The sequence below is a fragment of the Botrytis cinerea genome, chromosome 8 (genome assembly GCF_000143535.2).
Source record: "Botrytis cinerea B05.10 chromosome 8, complete sequence".
In the NCBI taxonomy this organism is placed as follows: domain Eukaryota; kingdom Fungi; phylum Ascomycota; class Leotiomycetes; order Helotiales; family Sclerotiniaceae; genus Botrytis; species Botrytis cinerea.
In genome coordinates this window covers 769,315-790,349 of record NC_037317.1, presented here as the reverse complement: position 1 = coordinate 790,349, position 21,035 = coordinate 769,315, and the positions used below count along the sequence as shown (strand labels likewise).

At 43.9% G+C, this 21,035-nt stretch overlaps 6 protein-coding genes across 8 annotated transcripts; 3 read left to right on the top strand and 3 right to left on the bottom strand.

Moving 5' to 3' along the window:
• The first annotated feature begins 307 nt into the window (after positions 1-307).
• Positions 308-2,727, top strand: BCIN_08g02070 (hypothetical protein). The gene is made up of 4 exons (XM_001553367.2): positions 308-773; positions 830-1,625; positions 1,822-1,903; positions 1,962-2,727. Exons 1-4 carry the CDS (start codon positions 651-653, stop codon positions 2,425-2,427), a joined length of 1,467 nt encoding a protein of 488 aa, XP_001553417.1. The 5' UTR covers positions 308-650; the 3' UTR covers positions 2,428-2,727.
• Positions 2,728-2,794: 67 nt separating this feature from the next.
• BCIN_08g02060 (hypothetical protein) lies at positions 2,795-4,346 on the top strand. The gene is made up of 4 exons (XM_024694454.1): positions 2,795-3,577; positions 3,726-4,042; positions 4,092-4,162; positions 4,214-4,346. The coding sequence occupies exons 2-4, from the start codon at positions 3,775-3,777 to the stop codon at positions 4,226-4,228; spliced, it is 354 nt and encodes a 117-aa protein (XP_024550244.1). The 5' UTR covers positions 2,795-3,577; positions 3,726-3,774; the 3' UTR covers positions 4,229-4,346.
• Positions 4,347-4,369: 23 nt separating this feature from the next.
• On the bottom strand, positions 4,370-6,028 carry BCIN_08g02050 (hypothetical protein). 2 transcript variants are annotated; one of them, XM_024694453.1, is made up of 2 exons: positions 5,570-6,028; positions 4,370-5,515 (listed from the first exon to the last, which is right to left on the bottom strand). In XM_024694453.1, exons 1-2 carry the CDS (start codon positions 5,947-5,949, stop codon positions 4,477-4,479), a joined length of 1,419 nt encoding a protein of 472 aa, XP_024550243.1. In that variant the 5' UTR covers positions 5,950-6,028; the 3' UTR covers positions 4,370-4,476. The 2 variants fall into 2 exon arrangements, with proteins under 2 accessions (XP_024550243.1, XP_001553419.1); XM_001553369.2 differs by having other exon boundaries at positions 4,370-6,028.
• Positions 6,029-6,236: 208 nt separating this feature from the next.
• Positions 6,237-7,675, bottom strand: BCIN_08g02040 (hypothetical protein). Of its 2 annotated transcripts, XM_024694451.1 has the most exons (2): positions 7,100-7,675; positions 6,237-7,047 (listed from the first exon to the last, which is right to left on the bottom strand). In XM_024694451.1, the coding sequence occupies exons 1-2, from the start codon at positions 7,432-7,434 to the stop codon at positions 6,453-6,455; spliced, it is 930 nt and encodes a 309-aa protein (XP_024550242.1). In that variant the 5' UTR covers positions 7,435-7,675; the 3' UTR covers positions 6,237-6,452. The 2 variants fall into 2 exon arrangements, with proteins under 2 accessions (XP_024550242.1, XP_024550241.1); XM_024694452.1 differs by having other exon boundaries at positions 6,237-7,675.
• A 1,846-nt stretch (positions 7,676-9,521) lies between these two features.
• On the top strand, positions 9,522-11,802 carry BCIN_08g02030 (hypothetical protein). The gene is made up of 2 exons (XM_001553373.2): positions 9,522-10,138; positions 10,288-11,802. Exons 1-2 carry the CDS (start codon positions 9,696-9,698, stop codon positions 11,102-11,104), a joined length of 1,260 nt encoding a protein of 419 aa, XP_001553423.1. The 5' UTR covers positions 9,522-9,695; the 3' UTR covers positions 11,105-11,802.
• A 4,847-nt stretch (positions 11,803-16,649) lies between these two features.
• BCIN_08g02020 (hypothetical protein) lies at positions 16,650-20,829 on the bottom strand. The gene is made up of 4 exons (XM_024694450.1): positions 20,151-20,829; positions 19,863-20,039; positions 17,692-19,815; positions 16,650-17,494 (listed from the first exon to the last, which is right to left on the bottom strand). The coding sequence occupies exons 1-4, from the start codon at positions 20,329-20,331 to the stop codon at positions 17,481-17,483; spliced, it is 2,496 nt and encodes an 831-aa protein (XP_024550240.1). The 5' UTR covers positions 20,332-20,829; the 3' UTR covers positions 16,650-17,480.
• Between the last annotated feature and the right edge of the window lie 206 nt (positions 20,830-21,035).

Sequence of the window (21,035 nt, the reverse complement as noted above, 5' to 3'; positions counted from 1 at the left end):
AGACTATGACTACCGGCAATTCGTTGTCATTTTTGTTCCTACAACCATGATGTGAATAATCTGAATATGGCCTCGATACCTAAAGACAGGTAGAGAACTACTCTCATCGGACATGACTCATTAGTTCACTCCTGACGTCCAATGATTCGAGATTGCTTTATCGGAAAAGCAAGTTGAAATGTGTCAACAAGAGCTTGGAGGGAGGGCCTGAATCCAAGATAATTACACCAAAAGCGGTCACCAGCATAATAAGTTTAGGTTTCATGTACCAGTAGTCCGAAATGCAGACCAACAATCAAAATCTTTAGAACATCCAATCCCCTTCTCAACATTGAAATCATTTTAGATGTTGAGCTCATTTGGAATACCTGTACTAAATTGATAACAATATCTTCGGGACCTGTCTGCCTTCTTGGAAAAGCTGTTTTAAATTCAGATATCTCAGCAATGCATAGACAGGATAATTAAAAGAGGATAGTATAATATTTGAGAAAGTCTTGAGGAGAGGTAGTTTTGTTATCAGGGTGGAAGTAGCATCGGACCCCGCCCCCGCCATATTAAGAACACTCCTTATCAGCACCGCGAGATTGCGTCCATCGTTCGCATGAATCAAATACACAACATTGAAGAAGTAAGTGTCTCGTCATAAAATGAAAAATTCTCAGTCTTTCAAGTCTCCGGAAAACTGGCTACAGCCCTCCAAGCGACACGTCATTGGCTTCACTGCATTCGTTGTCCTTATCTTCGTCGTACAACTTCTACCAAACTTCGTGGTAAGCGTCCGCCACAAGCCTCAAAGATAGAGTCATTATTAATTTATAGCAAGTAGTCTTGGCAACTGACACCATTGATTGCCGGAGAGATTGGTTTGTCCAAATATGAAAAGTTTCAGAGATGCTCTGTAAATACATTTCTCGAGACCGGCTTGCCATGGCTAGAAACAGCGTCACCGATTGCACTCTCAGAATTCGTCCAGCGGAGGGATAATCTAGCTGTCGCTCTTGAGAATGATGGAATAGATGCATTTATCGTTGAGCCAGGATATACATTTCAGTATTATGCTAATGTTAGTCAAAAGGCCTGGGAAGTTTGGGAGCCTGAAGAGCGACCGTTTCTCATGATCATTACACCTCATTTTGACAAAGGTTTGGGAAGAGTTGTTGCAAAAACATCATTTCTGGCACCCCATTTCGAGGAAGGGAGAGTAAGAATGCTCGGTATGCCTTTCGAAGAGGACCTGTACATCGTTACTTGGGAGGAACACTGGAATCCTTATTTGACGCTTTTGAAAAATTGGCATATTGCCATCGGCAAGAAAGATGTAGGGCCCACTCAAGTGCCAAAGGTGATGGTCGACGAAGAAATGAGAGACTTCATACAGAGAGGCCTTGGTGAAAATGGCTTCGAAGTGGTGGGACTTGCTGGCAGTGTGAAACGAGTGAAGCAAACGAAAACAGTTGGTGAGGTAAATATCCTCAGGGCGGTCAATACAGGGACTGTCGAAGCATTGCGAGCTATGAGGAAGTGTATGGTGGCGGGCTTAACTGAAAATGAGGTCATGGATGGACTTGACAGTACGATGCGAGCTGGCGGGATGGATCCATTCTTTGATATCGTGCTCTTTGGTAAGCCAATAGTTGATTTTTAAAGGTTCTTTCAGGAGATGGCCTGCGAGTATTTCCTGTCTTACACCTGCCTCCACTGTGTGGAACTGGCTTGTGACGCACATCAATTGTGTGCATTTACTAATTACCTCACATTTTTCAATTGGGCAGAAAGCAGTTTGAAGCATAATAGAGGATAGTACTAATCTTCTAATAGATGAGAATGCTGCAATGCCACATGGTGGACCAAATGGAAGCAAAATCCTGGAAGAAGAGACCCTCGTGTTAATTGATGTTGGGTGAGCTCTAAGCACTTCACTTCTTGAATGTATCTAAGCTGATGCGATATCTCAATAGTTCTCATCTATATGGATATTCTTCAGACATTTGCCGAACATTCTTTCCACCCTTCTTTTCGAAACCGGAAGATTTTTCGCTTCTTTCACGAATTGCCCAGCACAAAATCGCGATCTGGGATGTAGTATTCGAGGCACAAACTAAAGCTCTGGATGCATTGAGACCGCATTCATCATGCGCTTCCGTAGATATAGCGGCTCGAACTGTCATCACAGATGCCGGCTACGAGAAAGCATTTACACATCGCGTTGGCCATGGAATCGGTATCAAGGCACACGAGAGTCCTTATTTGAACAAAGGAAATATCGAGGAAACCCTAAATGCAGGCATGGCGTTCACATTAGAGCCTGGAGTATACCTTGAAGAGAAGTTTGGGGTGAGGCACGAAGATGTTTTTGTCGTGAGAGAGAACGGTGAAGCAGATATTCTGACGGGTTCTAGGGCGAAAGGCCCCTGGGATCCATGATGCAGTGTGGATGGGGGATTGTAATTGAAACATAAGCGTTTGTCCGAAGCCCGAAATATGTTGCAGCAATACACTGCAGGGTCGATATCGCCCAAACCAATCAGTAGCTTAACGTTCGTAATGATCAGCCAATGGAAACCGTTCCATGTGACTATTCAAGTTTTGTTGCACGTCGTAGGGCGAGAGGGCGAGAGGGCGAAGGAAAGGGCGAAGGGCGCGAAAGCCCGAGGCGTCAGGTGGTAAAGTAAAAGGGCGAGGGCCGACAATTTCATGTCATTTTATTAGCCGTTTCATTGGCCACCTGTATTGTATTACTGCGGGAAGAACGAGAGATCAACGACGTTCTCATAATTATCCCCTTCCCTTCGTTTGTACTGAGATTGAAGCGCGTGAACGGCGTTCTGATGCAAAGGTTTCCTGCGTTTGGAATTAGAATCGAGTTGACAGAAAGGCACCAAACCGACAATTGCGGGGCACAACTAACAAGAAGCCTCATTTTAACTACATTCGGGCAAAATTTCCATCGCTTCCTTATCTCAGATCAACGACGTCCCCTTCATTCAACATTCGCCATTTTCGATGCATGGAAATCCATTAGCTACGGGAGCTAAAGGCAATCAGCCGGTCAAGCTCTTGAGATATCTGATGCAGAGATACCGACCATGCACGCTCCATCTACAGATAGCCATGTCCCCAAACAATCTCTGGAGCGATAGCTAAGACATCTCGATACCTATCGTAAACACAATCTGGATTCGAATCCGAAATCCACCCGTATGCCTTTCTTGTCGTTCCCGAGCTGCTCCAGATGTACCCCTCCTTAGATCTCAGAAAGGAATATCATACCCCGCGCATTTCCTATTTCAGCAATACAGTCCATGGAGTACATTGAGAATACCTCATATGGCAAATGTTCTTGCTACAGTGGGATGGCTCAACACCTTGGTGGTCTTGCATCATCGGTAGCTAACAGTAGAGATGGATATATAAGATGAAGGCATCATGGACGAAGAAAGCGAATCTTTCCAGCTCAACACACACTCTTCTTATCATCTGCAGAATACAAGATATACCTTGTGATAACTTCATATTCACGAATCAGCTCTATTCAAACACTGTGCAAGTTACTGCGAGAAGATAAGAACTCAAGGTATGAATACGGACATGATCCTTTTCACTATTCCCATTTCCTAAATCACCACATATGAACTCTATAGCATTCTACTACATCATCTCCGCTTCACCCTCATCGCCCTCTTTATCTATTCATCAAGACTAACAATGGGTTCTATAATCAGCAAAGCCAAATCATCCAAATCATCCAAATCCTCATCAAAAGCTGAAAAAATGTCTCTTCCATTCACATACCACGCCAATGCTCAAACCGAGTTCAAGCCTCCTCTCATTGCCAACGAGAATGCATTCCTCGGCGATGTGTCCGTATCTACCGACGAAGCTGCACCACTATCAGCTGGCTTCTACAGATTAGAAAAGGGCACGCCATTGATTTACGAATACACATACCACGAGATGAAGATTATCGTTGATGGAGAGTTTGATATTAGTGACGAAACTGGACAGAAGGTTCATGCCACCAAGGGCGATGTTTTCTACTGTAAGTTGCGCAGGAATACTTTGGAAGCCTATAGTCTAACTTAAATTAGTTCCAAAGGGAAGCAAAATTACCTTTACTACCGAAACTTTCGGGTTAGGATTCTTCGTTGGACAGAGAAAGGTATGCTACATTAGGTCTTCACGCATTTGAATAGGGCTAACTATTTAATAGACTGGAACCGCATAAGAGCGGGATATCAGTTGACAGGAATTGGATAATGGGATAATGGATTATGGAGTCTACCTACTGTTTGTAAATACAATTGGCAATGTCATGAATTATGATGCACTACTTGACGATCTCATCTGATACTACTTGACCTTGATATGTTATTTTCTGGCTAGTGCCGAAGATTACTAAAGACTATCACTCTCTGGATTGTTTCATTGGTCGTTTTCTCATTAATTAAGTGCTATGGCGTTAATCATATCTCATCATATGTACGATTGTCCATCAAGTTCAAACACCTGCGTCATGCTGTCACCCCTCCGACCATTCCTTACAAATACACCTCCATCCAATTCTTTAACACTTATTCTCCCTCTCCCCCAAACCATGTCTCCCTCCATCTCTCTCGCGCTTCTTCTGCCACTTCGTCTTCCACCCACCACAGGCGTAGCAGCCAATTCCCTAAGACTCACTCTTCCTGTCCTCCCAGCAACCGCCCCTGCAATATCTAGTTCCCTCAACTCTCCGTGATCATCATACATCTCATGGACGCCATCGGTTTTTGCAAATGGCTCCATGACTTCTGGGAGATTACTGAAAAAGAAGTTCGTAGGAGTTTCAGCTGCTGGGGTAGTCGATTTGCTCTTTTGCGCTCGTCGGTATTTTCCGATCCAGATGAGAGTGAAGATTAGGAGGAGAAGGAAGACGATAACTCCGAGCACGATGGCGATTAATGTTTTAGGATTATATTTGGGGGGGTTCTTAGGTGCGGGAGCGGTAGAATCGGAGGGGCTGGGCGACGAGATTCCACTGGCAGTGGTGGTAATTGATACTGTAACTCCCACGGTATTTGTTTGACCAAAGAAGGAGGTGACGAGCGAACCGGACACAGTGAAAATGGATTCTCTTAGGGATGGTTCGCTTGAGGGTGTAGTATCTGATGATTGAGATCCGATGGTACCAGAAGAAACCGAGTTTGAAACCGAGTTCGAGACCGAGTTCGAGACCGAGTTCGAAGCCGGCCCAGATACTGATGCTTTAGTAGCAGTGTTTGTGGCCGAACCTGGTGTGGATGGGGTGGTAGACTCCGAATTCGATTGCACGTTCGATTCGCTTGTTGTTCTCGCAGCCGACGAAGTTTGTTCAGAAGTCGACGCTGGTATTGGAGCGGTCGTAGTTGCTGTAAACAGAAAAACAGGCGGGCTCGCATTCGTTTGGGACGCACAAGTCATGTGTGTATATGTTTGATCTGCGCCGACAAGGAGGAGACTTGAGACACACAAGCTAGCGCCTTTTTGTTTTGCACTAAGGATTCCGTTAGAGACTACATTACAACATATCTAGCGCTCCTGAACGTACCAACTCAATGTGTTTGCATCGATCCCCGTTGGCCCGCATCCTGTGGAACAAAGTCCAGCGTCGACGCAATAACCACCAAACCCACAATCTGTGAGTGCTAATCCGGTTCTGCATATGCCCCATAGCGTAGCAGTTGGATCAAAGGTACACTCTGAGCCACTATTTGCAATTATTGGCTGATTTGCATTACCATTCAGAAAGCCACAAGTGGAAGTGGCAAATGCTGTCGTCTGTCGAGCTTGTAACCCGAGAGCTGTAGGGGAGCCAGTTGAGATTATTGTTCGGGGAGTAATAATATGTGCGGCACCTGAAACCATGCAAATAAAGAAAATTAAGAAGTACAAATCCATCTTCAAATGACAAATTACACACACTACCATGCTATGTCGTCCATTTCGACCAGCGAAAATTCCGAAAAGTTCAAGCCGAGATCGAACTTATTGCAACGAGGGAGCCCTCATAATATGATAATTATCATTTACGACAACGGCGGCTATTGCTACCACATTAAAGATCAAAAAATCGCTCGCAGTTCTGTAACACAGGTGGCGTTTTTAATAGGGCTAGAGGTATTGTTGTGGTACCGGCTAGTTGGGTGCTTGGCTAAAATAGTCACCAACCGCCCAACAGTTGGTACTAATTATGCAGGTCCAAAATTACAACCCACTACCTTCAAATAGTATTTCGGAACTGGAGCTGAACCCTCTAACTACTGAAATCGTCTCAAATTGTCGATCTACTCTTAAATCTACTGAATAAGAACTCCGAGGTCCTGCAGTTTATCACACTATTCTACATCTTCTAAACATCACTATCTTAACTATTGCTCATCATGCGAGATCGATATCCTGATTTAACGACGGAGTAGCAAATCAACCATTCTTCAATGAATTTCTGAAAAAGCAGCAGTACTCGTTTCCCGTACCATACTCGGGCTCCAAAGCACAGAGGCGTGCCTATCAACTTGACCACCATGGATCTCAAAGATTTCATTTCTAGCTGTCGTGCCTGGTAACTCGCTAGCTGGCTCATTTTTTACGATTTTTGGGGTAGATATATGTCGTCTCTTCAACATGACAAGCGCGATGACTGTAAGAAGGATGAGACTAAGACCTCCGAGAGCCCCGCCAATGATAGCCCCTACTGGCATGCTGCTTGATGAGTATTCTGTGCTGACTGAGGCTATACCAGTATTAGATGTAGCTGCTGGGTCGAGGGCTGTGGTTGATGATATGGTAGCAGGTGCGGAAGTTGACACTTTAGGATTCGTGGCGAATGACGAAGAAGACACAGTTACTGTTCTTTCCAGAGTTGATATGCTTACTGCTGCTCGTGATAAGGAAGATATAGTTGTTGGTGAGGGAGATGTTATAGTGGGAACGGCAAGCCAAATGGCCGAGCCAGGAGCATTTGCGCACGTAATGTGCGTATAGGTCTGGTAATTAGACACCAGCAGTTCCGAAAAGCAATAAGGCTGGCTAGTTGAATAACTCAGTGTCATCCTATAGCTAGGGCTAGAGCAATACATACCAAGTCGTAGAAATCAACCCGGAAACCCCGCAACCAGCAGAGCATGCCCCTTTATCAAAGCAGTACCCATATAGTTCACAATCAGCAGTAACAGCATCTGAACAGAAGCCCCATAAGCTGTTCTGAATGTCTTTGCCGCAAAAGTATCCAGGTGCCGCGGATCGAGGAAACATTGCGTTTCCATTGGCGTACCCACATGTCTCTGCGGAAGTGGTTACTTGGCGTTTCTCCAGTATGATTGGCACTTTGAGTGTATTAGCTGGGATGGGTGATGGTAATACGACCAGTGAAGCATTGATACTATTAATCAGAGCCCAAAAAACCAGTGAAATCATTTTTGCCTGTTGACCGCCAGGGAGTGCAATCCAAATTCAGAAGTTACCATGACGAAAGAAAAAAGAAGCATAGGGAGGAGACCTGGTTCTACAGACATGAAGAGAGAGTGTTCTCATTCATGCGGGAGCCCGTTGATGTTACATTTGAAACATCTTTCGATCACGTTTCGTGTAATGTAATGCTTGCTTCCGTAGGAACAACGGATTGCTGACTCTGGGTAAGAAGATACTTGAGCCTTCCGGGAGCCAACATTCAAGTTCAGAGTAACAATTATCGATTCTGAAAAGATGAAATCGTCATGGCATCACATTTTCTCATCTTCTGATGCCACATGAAACAAAAAATATATTTTCACGATCTTGGCCGGAGAAATTGCTTAATTGAGTAGTCATCTCCTGGCGCCTACGACGCACCCATATTCTCGGTTCCAAACTACCGGGACAAACTCGTCACAGAAGCTTAATTTAGGATAAGATTCATTGGATAGTGGGAACTGCAAGATATAAACCACCATGGAATTTTAAGCATAACCCCGTGTTGATTGCGCTTGCGAGCGGCGCAAATGGGTTTCAAGCTGTAGCCGCCATTCGATGCAATGCGTCAAACTTCTATCACGCACCCTACGCTCAGCGCCAATTGTCTTCAATTCAGCTACAAATATCAGGCTGGATTTATCAAAACTCCTGCACTATCATCTCCAGTTTGATGCCACTAAAATGCTTCTCAAGCCATCGCGATTTGTTGCCGCCGTTTTTATCTTAATCATCGTTCTCACACAGTGCCTGATTGCATATCGATATCTCGTCCGATCAAGTGCGAGTCAATACTCAGACCGTATGCCTACGATTCTCGAGACATTTCACCAGCTACTGTCAAAAGTTCAACCTAGTGTCCATCATTCCACTTCCTGAAACTGGAAAGTCCACTTGGAGCAGCCGGACGCTGCACGAACCTAAAACGCTGCGACGGCAGACTAGAGGGTGTATTCGTAGAGGGACATGTGTCGGTAGAAAGGTATGTACCACAATTCGTCCGCATGTATTGTGGTTACTATACGATTTCCGCCGATATTATGCAGCTAGCTCACTCGCAAACACAGTAAACTTGGACCTTGTCAAAGTTCTCCCATATCCATCTGATTATGATTTAGATCTCAATTGTAATCTACCGTGGCAGTTTTCTTCGTGAATGAAATACCCATCTCTGTCTGCTCGTAGAGAACACATTCGAGATTACGCATCAGTAGTGCAACTAGAAGAGCTGGATAGATGGCTTGAACAAAGCGCCTATTGTCTTTGGAGGATTGTTTGAGGAGGTAGTACAGGTAGAAACGAAACAAGGCGGACGTTCGTTCGGGTTTCTCAAACTCGTTGTCAGTTTGGAAGTATGTAGGACCTGGTCTGTATGTCCATGAGTCATTGTGGACCTTGAAGAAAAGAGAGAAAACTCTTTATTCTTGGTGTTGTAGCTGGTAGGAAGAAAAATTGGGGGGAGGGGGGTTTCCAAGGGAATCTCAGATAGAGGATAAGATCTTGATTCTTGATTTTGTGCTCAGAATTTTGCATCACGGGCCCTTTGTGTGTTTTAGCGTTGATTATTAGTCTTTGGTCAAGAGTTTTAAATTTTTTTAAATTTTGTTTCTCTGTGCTTCGGGTAGTAGTGAATTCAAGAATGTGAATCTCGAAAGCCATCTGATGATGACGATGAGATGAAAATTGCACTTCATCTTCGAGTAAAATGTTACTTGACAATAGAAGAACAGTTTCATTGCCCTGCAACAAGTAGATGTAGGCAGACAGGAAGTGAGCTGGTAGAAGAGAGTATGGTAGGTTGTGTACTGAAACGTTTCTTAGCTTGTGCTTTGTTATTTGACATCAGTAGGAAGCTGTTTTATCTGGTTCAAAAGTCTCTGCTCTGAATGTGATTATCATTGAAAGCCCAAGAAGATTTCTTTAGGTGATTTGAAAAGACTGACTACTCATCTAGATATCTCTTTGAATGCTGTTGTCCAAACTTTGTCTTCATCGGTAATGTAATTTCCGATCATTTTGTACCAACTGTTGGTATTCAACCCTATCTACCTATTGGTCAGCCATAACAATAACATATGAGAAAGCTCTCCGAAGTGAATAATTGTTACTACGACTACAAGATATTGTTTTTCGCACAGTAGCGTCTTCATTCCTTTCAACTTGTCAACATCCTCGACCTTTGAAGATGTCCGAATAACATCTCCACACCACAACCCCAGATTGAAGACATGTCTCGAAATATTTTGATCCTTGTTTTCATCATTGCCATTTGTTTTGCAAATAACGTCACATCCAAAAAGATTGCGCTTACTGGCTTCAAGCTTAAGAATTCTTCTCCAACCAAAACTTCCATTTCGACAAGCATCAAAGTCTCCACAGGAGCACCTGCGCCAACCACTCCTCCGAAAAAATTGGATTATCCAAAATTTCAAGTCGCCAAACGAATAACAGTGGTAGAGTCATGCGGGAACTACCAAATTCCAAATTTTGATCTCGAGTTATATGACGGAGAAACTTGTCAGGTCGACGAAAATGGATTAATGTTTGGAGTTTGCTTTGCTGATATGTCAAATCCGACTGAATGTGGTTGGCCAGGAGTCTGCGTCGACAGCCATGCTTGTACAAGTAGTTGTGGAAGAACAACAGTTCCAAATATTGATGCTACAACTTGGTATGTGAGCTTTCTATAGGTCTATTATTTTGAAAATTGCGAAATCCACGACCGAACTTGGTAAATCCGAAGGTCGAATAAAAGGGGAAAGAATCCAAGGATTGGAATGGGCTCTAGAACGAACCATACTGACAATCTAAATCTAACAGCGGCCAACACAAAGATGGAAACGATTATTGCGCGATGTGGTATCTCGTATCGGATACATATGTCTATACATCCATCACATGTAGTGATAAACAAAGCTGGCAAACTTGGGACGCTACTTTTGTCACACCAATTTCTGTAGATCTTGCTACCAATTTTCCTACCACTTCAACAACGTCAACCACGCCAGAAACTTCAGAAACGTCAGCAACGCCGGAATCTACATTGCCATCAAAAAGTTCAAGCACACTGACCATCTCAATTGGAAGCCCAAGCGACGAAGGTGATAACACTGTCAATACAGATTCTTCAGATAGTAATCATTCCTTGGGTGCCATCATTGGTGGAATTGTCGGTGGAATTGGTGCTGTCTCGATTTTGGGGGTTCTTGCCTGGTTCTTTCATCGTCGAAGAGAGTCGAAGAAAAGAGCCAGCAGAGCACTTGCATTCGATCCTGGACATTCTTCTTCCGACGACCATGTCCCACCCAACGCAATGAGTGCTACTCAAGCGGGATCAGTTCATCACTCCATCAGGTCGTCGAAGCCTCCCGGAAGCCCTAACCAAGCATATGTCCCAACGGGATATGTGGATAGTCCACTTGCCAGTCCGAAAATTGATGATGATAGTATACATACCGGTGGAATATTGACTCCAAGCGCCATGAGTCCAAGCATGAGTCCGAGTCTCATGGTACCGGGTGACGCACCAAGTATACATAGCGCCTATGCTGATCAGCCTGTGTTCGAAATGCATGCTGATCAGGTTATTCATGAGATGCCTGCCGATCCCATCGGACCTAAAGAGTTACCAGCATAAAGGTCAAGTGATTTTGACTATGCATCGTCTGCGGAGTTGGGGACCATTGAAGGGGGTGATTACCTTGGGTGGTTTTTTTGAAGGTTGCACTGCACATATGGAGTTTTTAGGAAGTTGGAGCTTGTTAATGGGTCGAGTCTTTCGAAGGTTCATATTTGGAGTTTTCTAGGGCTGCCTATTTCATGGCTGGGTGGAAATGGACACACAGTTTCGTTTCGACATGGTTTCGAATATAATGGATAATGGATTCGTAGGTAATTCTCGGAATTTATTCAGGATTACTCAGAGTCTTCTTCTTGGAGTTGCCTCGTTGGGTAATCCTATGATATAGCTCTCAGATTTCCTAGCCAATTAGATGATACAAAACGACGAATAATTAGGGTTTATAAACTCAAAGGACAGGTTAATAACCTCACGTGCAATTCCAAGCTCACTTGTTTCGAGAGTGAAGAGATGAGCATATATGTAAATGAAGGAGTATAGCCTGCCACTGTGAGATCTTAAAAAGGCATAACGTTGAACTCACTCTCAAGTCCTGGTGGCCGCTGTCAAGAAGTAGGTGCGTGCAAATGTACAAGACATCATAATCTCCTCACTGATCCCAACTCCCTCTCGCCCTACACGTGATGATAGCAAAGCCTACCCCGCTTTTAGCCCGTCTTCAAGTCCTTATCTTTTCAATCTTACATTAACCTTACACTTTATATTTCTTGCACTCACCCTATCGCCACATGTGTGACTATCAAATTTCAATCTTCTGTTGAATTCTAGGCCGGCCTTCCTTCCACTTTGTCCTGGTGAAAACTTTGAATCGTGCTAATCGAAAGGTTTGCAGAGCTAAAAAAGCTGACATGTGCACTATTCCCACCCGAATCCACTGATTTGCGGAGTATCAGGCTTGTGATGGCCTTGCCTTTCTCTAGTCATTTTCTAGTGCGTTGAAAAAAGTCGAATCGAACTCAAAGGGAACGCAAAACCAACTAGACGGGTCCGAACGGGTCAGAATCAGACCACTTGTAGATTAACCACGAATCAGCAAGTGGAAACTGACTGGAGTATCCGGAGAGAATTTATGCTAGACTAATGAATGCAAGCTTTCTTCTAGCTTCCTTTTATGGTTCAATGCAAAATTGTTAATGTGGACTGGGGGACTTTTGCCAAGAAGGGGCATTCTTCGAGGTTACATTTGATCAAAGTGATTTGTACAACAAGAACAACAGAAACGATTGAATTGTAACATCACACAGATACGAGAAAAGGGGAAACGAATTAAAGCCAAAGGGGAAATCGGAACCGAGATTGTGAGAATTAGACTGGCTCCTTCTTTGTCACGCACAAAGACAATAGACCAAGGAGAACAAAGAATCTTGGAACCAAATTTTCAATCTTTGCTGCAATTCAGCATATCGACGATATCTTTCCAGCGAGACTTTGGACAGATACCACCCTGATTGATATACTGGCGTGAAGAGAGCATTGGACGGCCTTCCAGCTTCAAGGTATCAAATTATGATAGGAGCACCAATACCGGACCCTGTCATCCTCATATGTTCCCAGATTTGCAAACGATAAGCAGTATTTATCGTACGCACGACACCGACATTTACACCTCCTCACAATTCAATTTTGTGACTGATTTGACATCAAGACAGTGATTCCAAAAGCGCCACCACTCGATGAGGCACGAGACCATTCAGACACTGCAATTCATTACTGAGAATTGATTTTGCGAACAAAGAAGCTTTCCACAGTACCCATCAACCGACCTTTCGATCATTCCAACGAATCTCGATAAACAAACTTTCAATCTGCTAGTATCCTTGATATCCTCACATCCAAATCAAAACCCAAAAGCAACAACACCCCAAGCATCCACTCAGTCTGTTCAACAATTGAAACAAAGTCGTCCTCGGACCCCCGACCTCTGACTTTGGATATCTACAGCTCCGTATTCGAAACTTTGCAATCTGCGCCAAAGTCGCCATTACTGATTCATCCTCCCGATCCTGCAACAAGTTTTTCGAGCGATTTCTCTATAAATATAACCCTCATACGCCCGCCTGATCGAGGGTTTACGCCCGAAAAAGATGTTTCTGCAGAAACTTCGATCTCTTCGCTTTCAATTAAACTCCAAGACTCCTCCAGAGGACGATAAAAAGCATCAACATCTCAAGTCACCCAGAACTCCTAACTCTGAACACAAAAACCCTCTGTCGCCGTCCACAACTATCTCTACAAATGGTTCCCACAGGTCTCCGCGTAAAACAAGCATTTGCGCAGAAGTTAAAGAGGCATCCAAAATCAATAATAGGACGGACGAGAACCTGGAAGGACGAGAGTTCAGAGAATATCTGGAAAAGTGTAGAAAGGCAGATGATGTAGAAGAAAGAAAGAGGAAGAAGATGGCCGAAAAGAGGAAGGAGGTTAACCTAAGTCCGTGGGCTAGGAGGATGTGAGGTTACAAAAAGAAGAAAGGTGAATTGTAGATTCACATTCTCACTCTGTTTACGGAATGGAGGAAAAGAAAGCCGGCCTTTTTGGAACCCTTGATACACGAAGACACGACATCACATACAAATAAATTGAGGAAACGAAGACACAATACGCATATGCGCAACTTGCCAGAAATCCCTCAGTACATTTCGAAGAGTACAAGACACAATGTGGAAGGAGAACGCGAACTCTTCTGGCCACTCCAATCTCAACTTCTAGATGTGGCCGTTGCATGAACAACGCAAGGACAACTCGGCGGGCTTGTCTCACACGAGATTAAGAAAGGCGAAAGATTTCACGAACCTCGAATCCAACCAACAACCCGTATTATCCCCATCCGAGTGTAAATTCGAGCTTGAAGCTCTACCTCCTCGACTTACCTGCATCCACAACGAACAATGCATACTATAACGCTATTTTACGACCGCAAGATATCCATATTCCTCTTTCCTTAGCTAGCGCCCTTTTCACCTCAGTAGATACCCTCGAACCATTTCCATAGCTTGATTTTTGTTATTTCCCACATTGTTGCGATCTAGGATATATTTTCGCGTCAAGTCTTTCGATATTCTGAATCAAGAATATCTTTTTGTAATTTCTAGTAAATGAATTTTTGTGGTCAATACATCGTACCAAACCAAAATTAGATCTGTTTGATTTTATCACATACAACATCTATCATTTCGCGTACATCAGTTAAACTTATATATATTTGCTGTATTCTGTGCCCCAGAATATGTCGAATGTCTTGTGCATATTGCGTGCTTCTTCAGCCCATTCATTCATACGTAACTATATTGGTTTGCATAAGTATGTCTTGCTGAGTACCTATGCTTATATATTTGATAGCCTTGATATGCAACATTCAACGACTGCAGCTTCTGCAAGACATACATACATATCTATCATGGAATTTATAATCTGAGTACCTGTAATGTTCACCCACCGACTTTCTCGCTGACTGCTATCAATAGGTATACAGAACACACTTGGGCACCAGTGAAAAAAGTGATCGATCGGCTATCAAAAGCTAACATTTGGTTCCTCCTACTTGGATATATTGACATATTAGACCTGTTCAGTATAGTGGCATTCGCCGAAAGGCAGTGTACATTCTAAGCATTTCATTTTTGTTTTTGTTTTCTATTTTTGGCTGATTTACTGCTCATGTTGTTGTTCATACGAGCATTTATGTGAACCCATAGGTGTGAATTACGAGCAAGGCTCAGGGCTCCGTGTTCTTATCTACAGGTTTCTTGGTACTTTGAAACGATAGCTCAGCTAACACTGGCGCGGTGAAATGGTAAGACATGTACATCAGAGTGCAAGAACGATGTAGTTTGTTACACTAGACGACCGTATGGGTTGAGATTAGACATTCGCAATTCTACCATTTCGTCTCCAAGTTGTCGGCATCACCGATCCCTTCCCTTCAACAAGGCTTTACATGAATCTCTCCAATGTACTTGACTCGACATTAATATCCTTATCCTTATCTTATCACCCCTCCAAGAGATTCTCCACCATACATTTCAAAAGCTCTTCTCTTTGCCTCCACCATGAATCCACTTTTCCGATTATGCCCCGGAAAATCACAGCCGGGTGAAGTCCGGCATATGTCGTGCTCTCTCTCTAGACCCCAGATCGTCATCCCCCAGGTTTCGGGATACTCAATGGAGTTAGCTTCCGGACGTTTATAGGAAACCCGAGAAGGTTTGGCGGATCAGGGACTGGCTGCGCAAATCTGCATCAGATCTGGGGTGATCATTCATGATTCTATGTTCGATTATTCAACAGAGTGTTAGGAAGGGGTGGGGTAATTACTCGCGAAGAAGCGTTTACCGAGAGAATATATCATCATAGACCGCAAGAGCCAAGGGAGTAGAGAACAAGAATGAAGGATCCAGTGATTCGATCAGCAAGTTTACCAAAACGGTGGAATCGGTGTATACAAGTATCCAATAGGGAGACTGGTCATCAAGATCTATATCAGAAACACACACATACACTCTGACTAGCACCGTCCCATTCTCCACTCCCACACAATACCCGCCCTATCCCATCTTTATTCTCCACGTGAAACTTAGTATCTATATAACTGTTCATTTCGATTGTACATAAATAGTCTCATCTCTCCGTCCTACATCCTCATTTACATTCTCCGACTCCATCTCTGCATTCCAGTTTCGCATACACACACACACACACACACACACATCCACGCAAATCTTACGCAATACCAGCACAGTCTAGTCTAGTCTAGTCTGACACCCAATTTCCAATTTCATCCAGCTACCCACCTACCTACCTAGTCATCCATCAGATCTCGGATCTCTCCCTCCCAGATCCCACACCGTAGCACTCGACCATCCAATTCTCCCCCATCACCCAACCCCCAACTTGACCACCCGACGCATAGGATACCCGCACATCGCTCATCCATCTTCGATCCAGAAACTCCACGAAATCCAAACCCCTCCGTTCTCGATCGAGACCTGCTACGCTTCTCGAGAGAATCTAGCTGTCGCCATCGAGAAGTTACACGATACCGTTAAACACTCTATATAAAATAAAATCCGTTTCCATCTCATCTTTGCTCTGCATCGACCGATCAGATCAGATCGAAATCCATCGTCGTAACACGCAAGTTCCTCAGGTGTTATCTACCTTTTTGAATTCTGCCAAGTAGTCACTGGTTGTAGATCTCATCACGTCTTTCTCCCCGCAGCACATCACATTCTCGCCTATTCGCATCGTCGAGCATCATACCATACCGTCTTTACGTTGCACAGAAATTCCAGAGAGAGCATCATCGCAACACGAGAATCTCTTTCGATTAAAACAGACCTATCGGCTTAATCTCGATCTTTTTTTTTTTCGTTATTCAAGACCTCGTTTCAGGTTCTGTCTTTTGTAGCACCTACAACATATTATTCACATTACCGTTCTCTCACGTCTTTGCTCCATTCAAGCAAGATTTTTCGTTACACGCATTACAAGCCATTACGTGTCTGTTTGCTCCAGTGGCAAGATAGCTATCGGTTTTATATCTTACTTGGCTGATATTTCTTTCTATATATGTAAATATCAAGTTAATCTGATATCTCATCTCAAACTTCATCAACATCGGTCCAAAGCAACCATATAAATCCAACATCAATATCTATATAGGAGAAAACCAATTGACAAAGTCACGGCTTCTAAAAGCATCAAATAAAACGCCATTTATCTCCTCGACCACCAAAAAGCCACCCAGACGCCTCGCTAAAGGATACATTTTCACGCCCTCTCATCAATCACATTGCGATTCACAGGTCAAGCCACATAGGACCCGAGTACAAAACATCCCCTCACAGAAATCGGACCTAAAAATATCCCAGACCAAAATCAGCTACTTAACCTCACACCCTCAATCTCACCTATTCATTCACATACAATGATTTCCAATATCAAAAGAAAGATTGCCTCATCCTCGGCTTCCTCCTCATCATCATGGAGAGAAAGAGGACAGAACACCCCATCAAATAGCAACAAGCGTCATCAATCTTCCTCTCGAACGCGCCAACCTCAACGACAATACCAGCAATCCAATTTGGAACAAAATAGTTATTGTCCTCGTCATCGCAACTCCTCTGCGACGAATTGGTCCATCACATCTACACTTCTTAACGAAGTAACTTCATATCAACAACCATCCAGAAGCCAACAAGCCAACAACCACCCACATCCCGATTCCTACGAAGCCTTCATGCAGAATGCATTGGAAGAGGAGGATAGACGGGAAAGACACAAGCGAGCTGTGCGTAAAGCAAACGACGAGTGGCAGCAAGGTTTCCGAAGATCAGACGCTGCTGGAACGAGAAGTTGGTTGCAGAATTGTGGGTTAGCCAAGTAGGACTGTTTGTTTTAATGTCATTCATTAGCGTTATATCATAAATATCACAACGACAACGATTTCCTTTCTTACAAGATGGATGTGGGAGGGGACGAGAAAATATGGATGGGAATTTGATGAAGATATACCCAGTTGGAAAGGATGGCGGAAATATAGGAGACAGTTAAATAGACCAAATGAAAAAAATATATAGACTTACTCTCCCACTCCCAATCCTTCATGACACCCACCCAATGCAACTTCCCTCTAACCGTCAGCTCCTGGTCCATCTCCTCCGTAATAAGACCTGCGGCTTGTCTCTGGGCCATGAGCTCTCCAAATGATCCTTGAGACGGCCCCGAAATGCTGTGTCTCTGTCTGTTTCCCACAGGTGAAGCCCTTCTGCTCTGCCCCCTAATTCCCATTTCATTGAGATTCAACAAATCCGAATATGAAATCTCTTCATTACCAATCCCATTCTCCATTCCTTCCTCGAACCTTCTCATATTATCGCTAGGCCCGCCATGCATTCCGGACATTCCCATTCTACTACCATTCTTCCTCATTAATTCCTGTTCTTTTTTCCTGATAACTTCGTCTCTTCTTCTCCACACTTCTTGCATGACTTCCCAACATCGATCGATATTCCCAATCCACATCCTTCTTCCCATACTGGCCCATCGTTCGTCAACCCAAGCCCTATCTTCGGCATCCTTCGCTTCACAGCCTGCGGCTAGGAGTGGATATATCTGAACGATAACGAGGCGGCTGCTAAGCGGTACCGTAGCTAGGAAAACTAAGACTTTTTTGGCAAGTTCTGCACATGTCAAAGATGGGATCTCAGGGACAGCTTGATGTAAATGAAGAAGAGTAGCGTAACGATAGGCTTCGGCGGTTTGAAGGGCGTGTTGGATTTCAGAAGTCGGATCTTCAGGAGTTGAGAATGCTGTTGAAGGCTGCCATTGCTCGATTTCTTGCTTGAGTTCCATGGCTTGTGATACTATGGCTATGGAATTTGATTTCGATTTTTGCACTTTGCGACACAGATTTGCAGCGCGACCAATCAAAGGAAATAGTGTTGCTGCGCTGCCCATTAGTGGGTCGATTTCTGACATTTGAGTGATGTTGGCGGAAGAAGAAGAAGCAGAAGAAAAGGAATTGGTAGAGAGATTATTAAGCGGCGAAAGAATATTCTCAAAATCTGTAGAATCTTCATCATCAATCGATGTCAACCTAGCAATAACATCCATGTAAACCCAAGTATTGCAAAGAAATTTTAATCTGGCCAGATCATCACCCACAAGACTCCTCTTATTGTGCTTTATGAGTGCTTGATTAACCAAGATTTTTGCACCTCTGAGATGTTCGATCCCAGTTGAGATATGCTGATCCCAAGATTCAGCAAATGCAAGGACCAGTGTTGTGGCGAGTGCAGTATCGGTGCGCATTTTTTCAATCCCTGTCGCGAGAGATCGAATACTACGACGCATATGTTCCATGCCGTCGACGCGAAGGGCGGGCTTCTCTTTGGATGTATGAAAGGCGGTCATGGATGCGATAGCATGATACAATGCAGGGGAATCCCGTGCGAGAGGCCAAACTAATGTTCTCCATGGATTCTCTGTAGGACCATCTTTGACAGACAAAATGCCACATGTCTGCTTATCAAATCTAAGCATTAGCATCTCTGGACTACCGGCTGGCACATCTGGCTGTCGATACATTGGACTAAAACTCCTAGGAGACACACTCGGAGATCTTGACTGAGGTTGAAAGGGACTCATAGCCAACCACATATCAGCATCAGATATGGGAGGCTCTCGAATAATTTCCTCAATATCATCTTCAAGAGATGAATCATTTGTCATTTGAAATCGAGTCATATTAGGGCTTGACATTGGCATACCCATCATTGCTGATGTCATAGAAATGGACGAAGCCATGGAGATAGATGGTGGCCTTGTATTCAGATCCGACCCAGGTTGTAATAGATCTGCCAATCTTGGTGACTGACCAGAGAAATTCGATCTTGTTGGTGTGACTAGACCAGTGTCTTCAAACATGCTACTTAGACTGCTTGTGACCGAATCCGGCTCAATCCGGGAACGCTGAGAGTCATCCTGACCAAAAGTAGGCGTGCTCATATCAAACATAGGAGAAAATCCCGAATGAAGCTCCGGAAGTGAAGTCGAGACATCAAAGGTAGACGGAGAAGGCACTGCGGCATTGAAAAACGAGTCTTGCATCTGCGTATCCTCTCCACCGGGGGTAGAAGCCGTTCCATCAGAAGCCCCTGGACTTGCAGCTGTAGAGTGATCCGGGGCTTTGTCCAGTGCTATTGAACCTAGAAATATTAGAGCCAGTCTATAGAGTTTGTAGTCATTGTAGTACCTCTTTTTTTAGCGGCCGGTGGCGGTGGTGGTTTGTTTGTAAACGTAGCCTCCTCGAATGGCCTCCATTTGAAGTCTTTCTTATATCCTCCACAGGAAACGCCCCTCTTGTGACATTGCTGACAAGAAGGTTTTGTTTCATCGCATTTTAATCGTTTTGCTTTGCAAGTTATGCAACCTAACAAGTTGTAAGAAGTTTCAGTCAGCATGTGAAGCTTATTGCGGGGCACAGAAGCTCTTATCAACCACGAAGATAAGAGATATGAAAATGAAGGCATCCAAAGCTTACCATTCCGACTTTTCGATTGCTTAGGTTTGTTGATACTATGTTCTTTCTTTGCAGATTGAGCAGCGGATGGCTTGGAAGTAGATTGCTTCCGTTTTTTGGGTGGTGGAGGTGGTTCTGGTGCTGGCTTGAGAACAGGAGAGGAAAGAAATGCCGATGGAGAAGGTATTGTTATCGTCTCCATCTCAAAGAGTTCTTAGGAAGATACATCGGTGGATGTGAAAGCGATTTTGGAATATTGATTCACAATTTCCCACGGAGATCAAGTTGGAATCTGGAATCAAGCTCGCTGCACGCACAACTGATCTTGCTGCTGGTGATGGTGATCTTCTTGATGTGTTGTTCAAAAATATGACAGGAGATACATTCCATGGTTGATTCGGAAGTCTAGGAGGAGAATCTGAGATTCGGATTCATAGATTAATTGTCATTTTGATTGGTGAGTTAGATGTGTCAGTTTGTGGAGAAGCCGAGCGAAGTCGCCCGAGAGGATGAAGTAGCGTATCACTACAGGGGTAAATAGCAGATGATATGATAGCGAGTGATACCCAACCAAGATGTAGATGTAACCATCGGACGTGAATTGCCGTCAATGATTGGAGAAGAAGTTTGGGACATGGTGAAAAAAAGAAACATTTCGAGAGTTGACATGATTGCTTCTTGATTAATAATAAGGTTCATCTACTCGCACTCAAACATGGTACATGCTATACACACATTCGATTCGTACGGAGCTTTGATAGAGAAACCGTAAATCCCATATGCTTTTCCGTTCTATGGACTCTTTCAAGGTTTACAATTCTATCCCGCTCGTATCTATGGCAATTGAAGCAGAAGCATCATCATCATCATCATCATCATCATCATCATCATTGTCACAACACCCAC

What these genes read in the sequence shown, in the direction of transcription:
- BCIN_08g02070 (XM_001553367.2), top strand. Translation starts at nt 651, where the DNA reads ATGAAAAATTCTCAGTCTTTCAAGTCTCCGGAAAACTGGCTACAGCCC. An exon ending in AACTTCTACCAAACTTCGTG is followed by an intron (nt 774 to 829) that starts GTAAGCGTCCGC and finishes TATAGCAAGTAG; the next exon opens with TCTTGGCAACTGACACCATT. An exon ending in CTTTGATATCGTGCTCTTTG is followed by an intron (nt 1,626 to 1,821) that starts GTAAGCCAATAG and finishes ATCTTCTAATAG; the next exon opens with ATGAGAATGCTGCAATGCCA.
- BCIN_08g02060 (XM_024694454.1), top strand. Translation starts at nt 3,775, where the DNA reads ATGTCTCTTCCATTCACATACCACGCCAATGCTCAAACCGAGTTCAAG. An exon ending in CAAGGGCGATGTTTTCTACT is followed by an intron (nt 4,043 to 4,091) that starts GTAAGTTGCGCA and finishes AACTTAAATTAG; the next exon opens with TTCCAAAGGGAAGCAAAATT.
- BCIN_08g02050 (XM_024694453.1), bottom strand. Translation starts at nt 5,949, where the DNA reads ATGGTAGTGTGTGTAATTTGTCATTTGAAGATGGATTTGTACTTCTTA. An exon ending in GATGCAAACACATTGAGTTG is followed by an intron (nt 5,516 to 5,569) that starts GTACGTTCAGGA and finishes CGGAATCCTTAG; the next exon opens with TGCAAAACAAAAAGGCGCTA.
- BCIN_08g02040 (XM_024694451.1), bottom strand. Translation starts at nt 7,434, where the DNA reads ATGATTTCACTGGTTTTTTGGGCTCTGATTAATAGTATCAATGCTTCA. An exon ending in GGGTTGATTTCTACGACTTG is followed by an intron (nt 7,048 to 7,099) that starts GTATGTATTGCT and finishes TTATTCAACTAG; the next exon opens with CCAGCCTTATTGCTTTTCGG.
- BCIN_08g02030 (XM_001553373.2), top strand. Translation starts at nt 9,696, where the DNA reads ATGTCTCGAAATATTTTGATCCTTGTTTTCATCATTGCCATTTGTTTT. An exon ending in AATATTGATGCTACAACTTG is followed by an intron (nt 10,139 to 10,287) that starts GTATGTGAGCTT and finishes TAAATCTAACAG; the next exon opens with CGGCCAACACAAAGATGGAA.
- BCIN_08g02020 (XM_024694450.1), bottom strand. Translation starts at nt 20,331, where the DNA reads ATGGAGACGATAACAATACCTTCTCCATCGGCATTTCTTTCCTCTCCT. An exon ending in GCAATCGAAAAGTCGGAATG is followed by an intron (nt 20,040 to 20,150) that starts GTAAGCTTTGGA and finishes ACAACTTGTTAG; the next exon opens with GTTGCATAACTTGCAAAGCA. An exon ending in ACCGGCCGCTAAAAAAAGAG is followed by an intron (nt 19,816 to 19,862) that starts GTACTACAATGA and finishes TAATATTTCTAG; the next exon opens with GTTCAATAGCACTGGACAAA.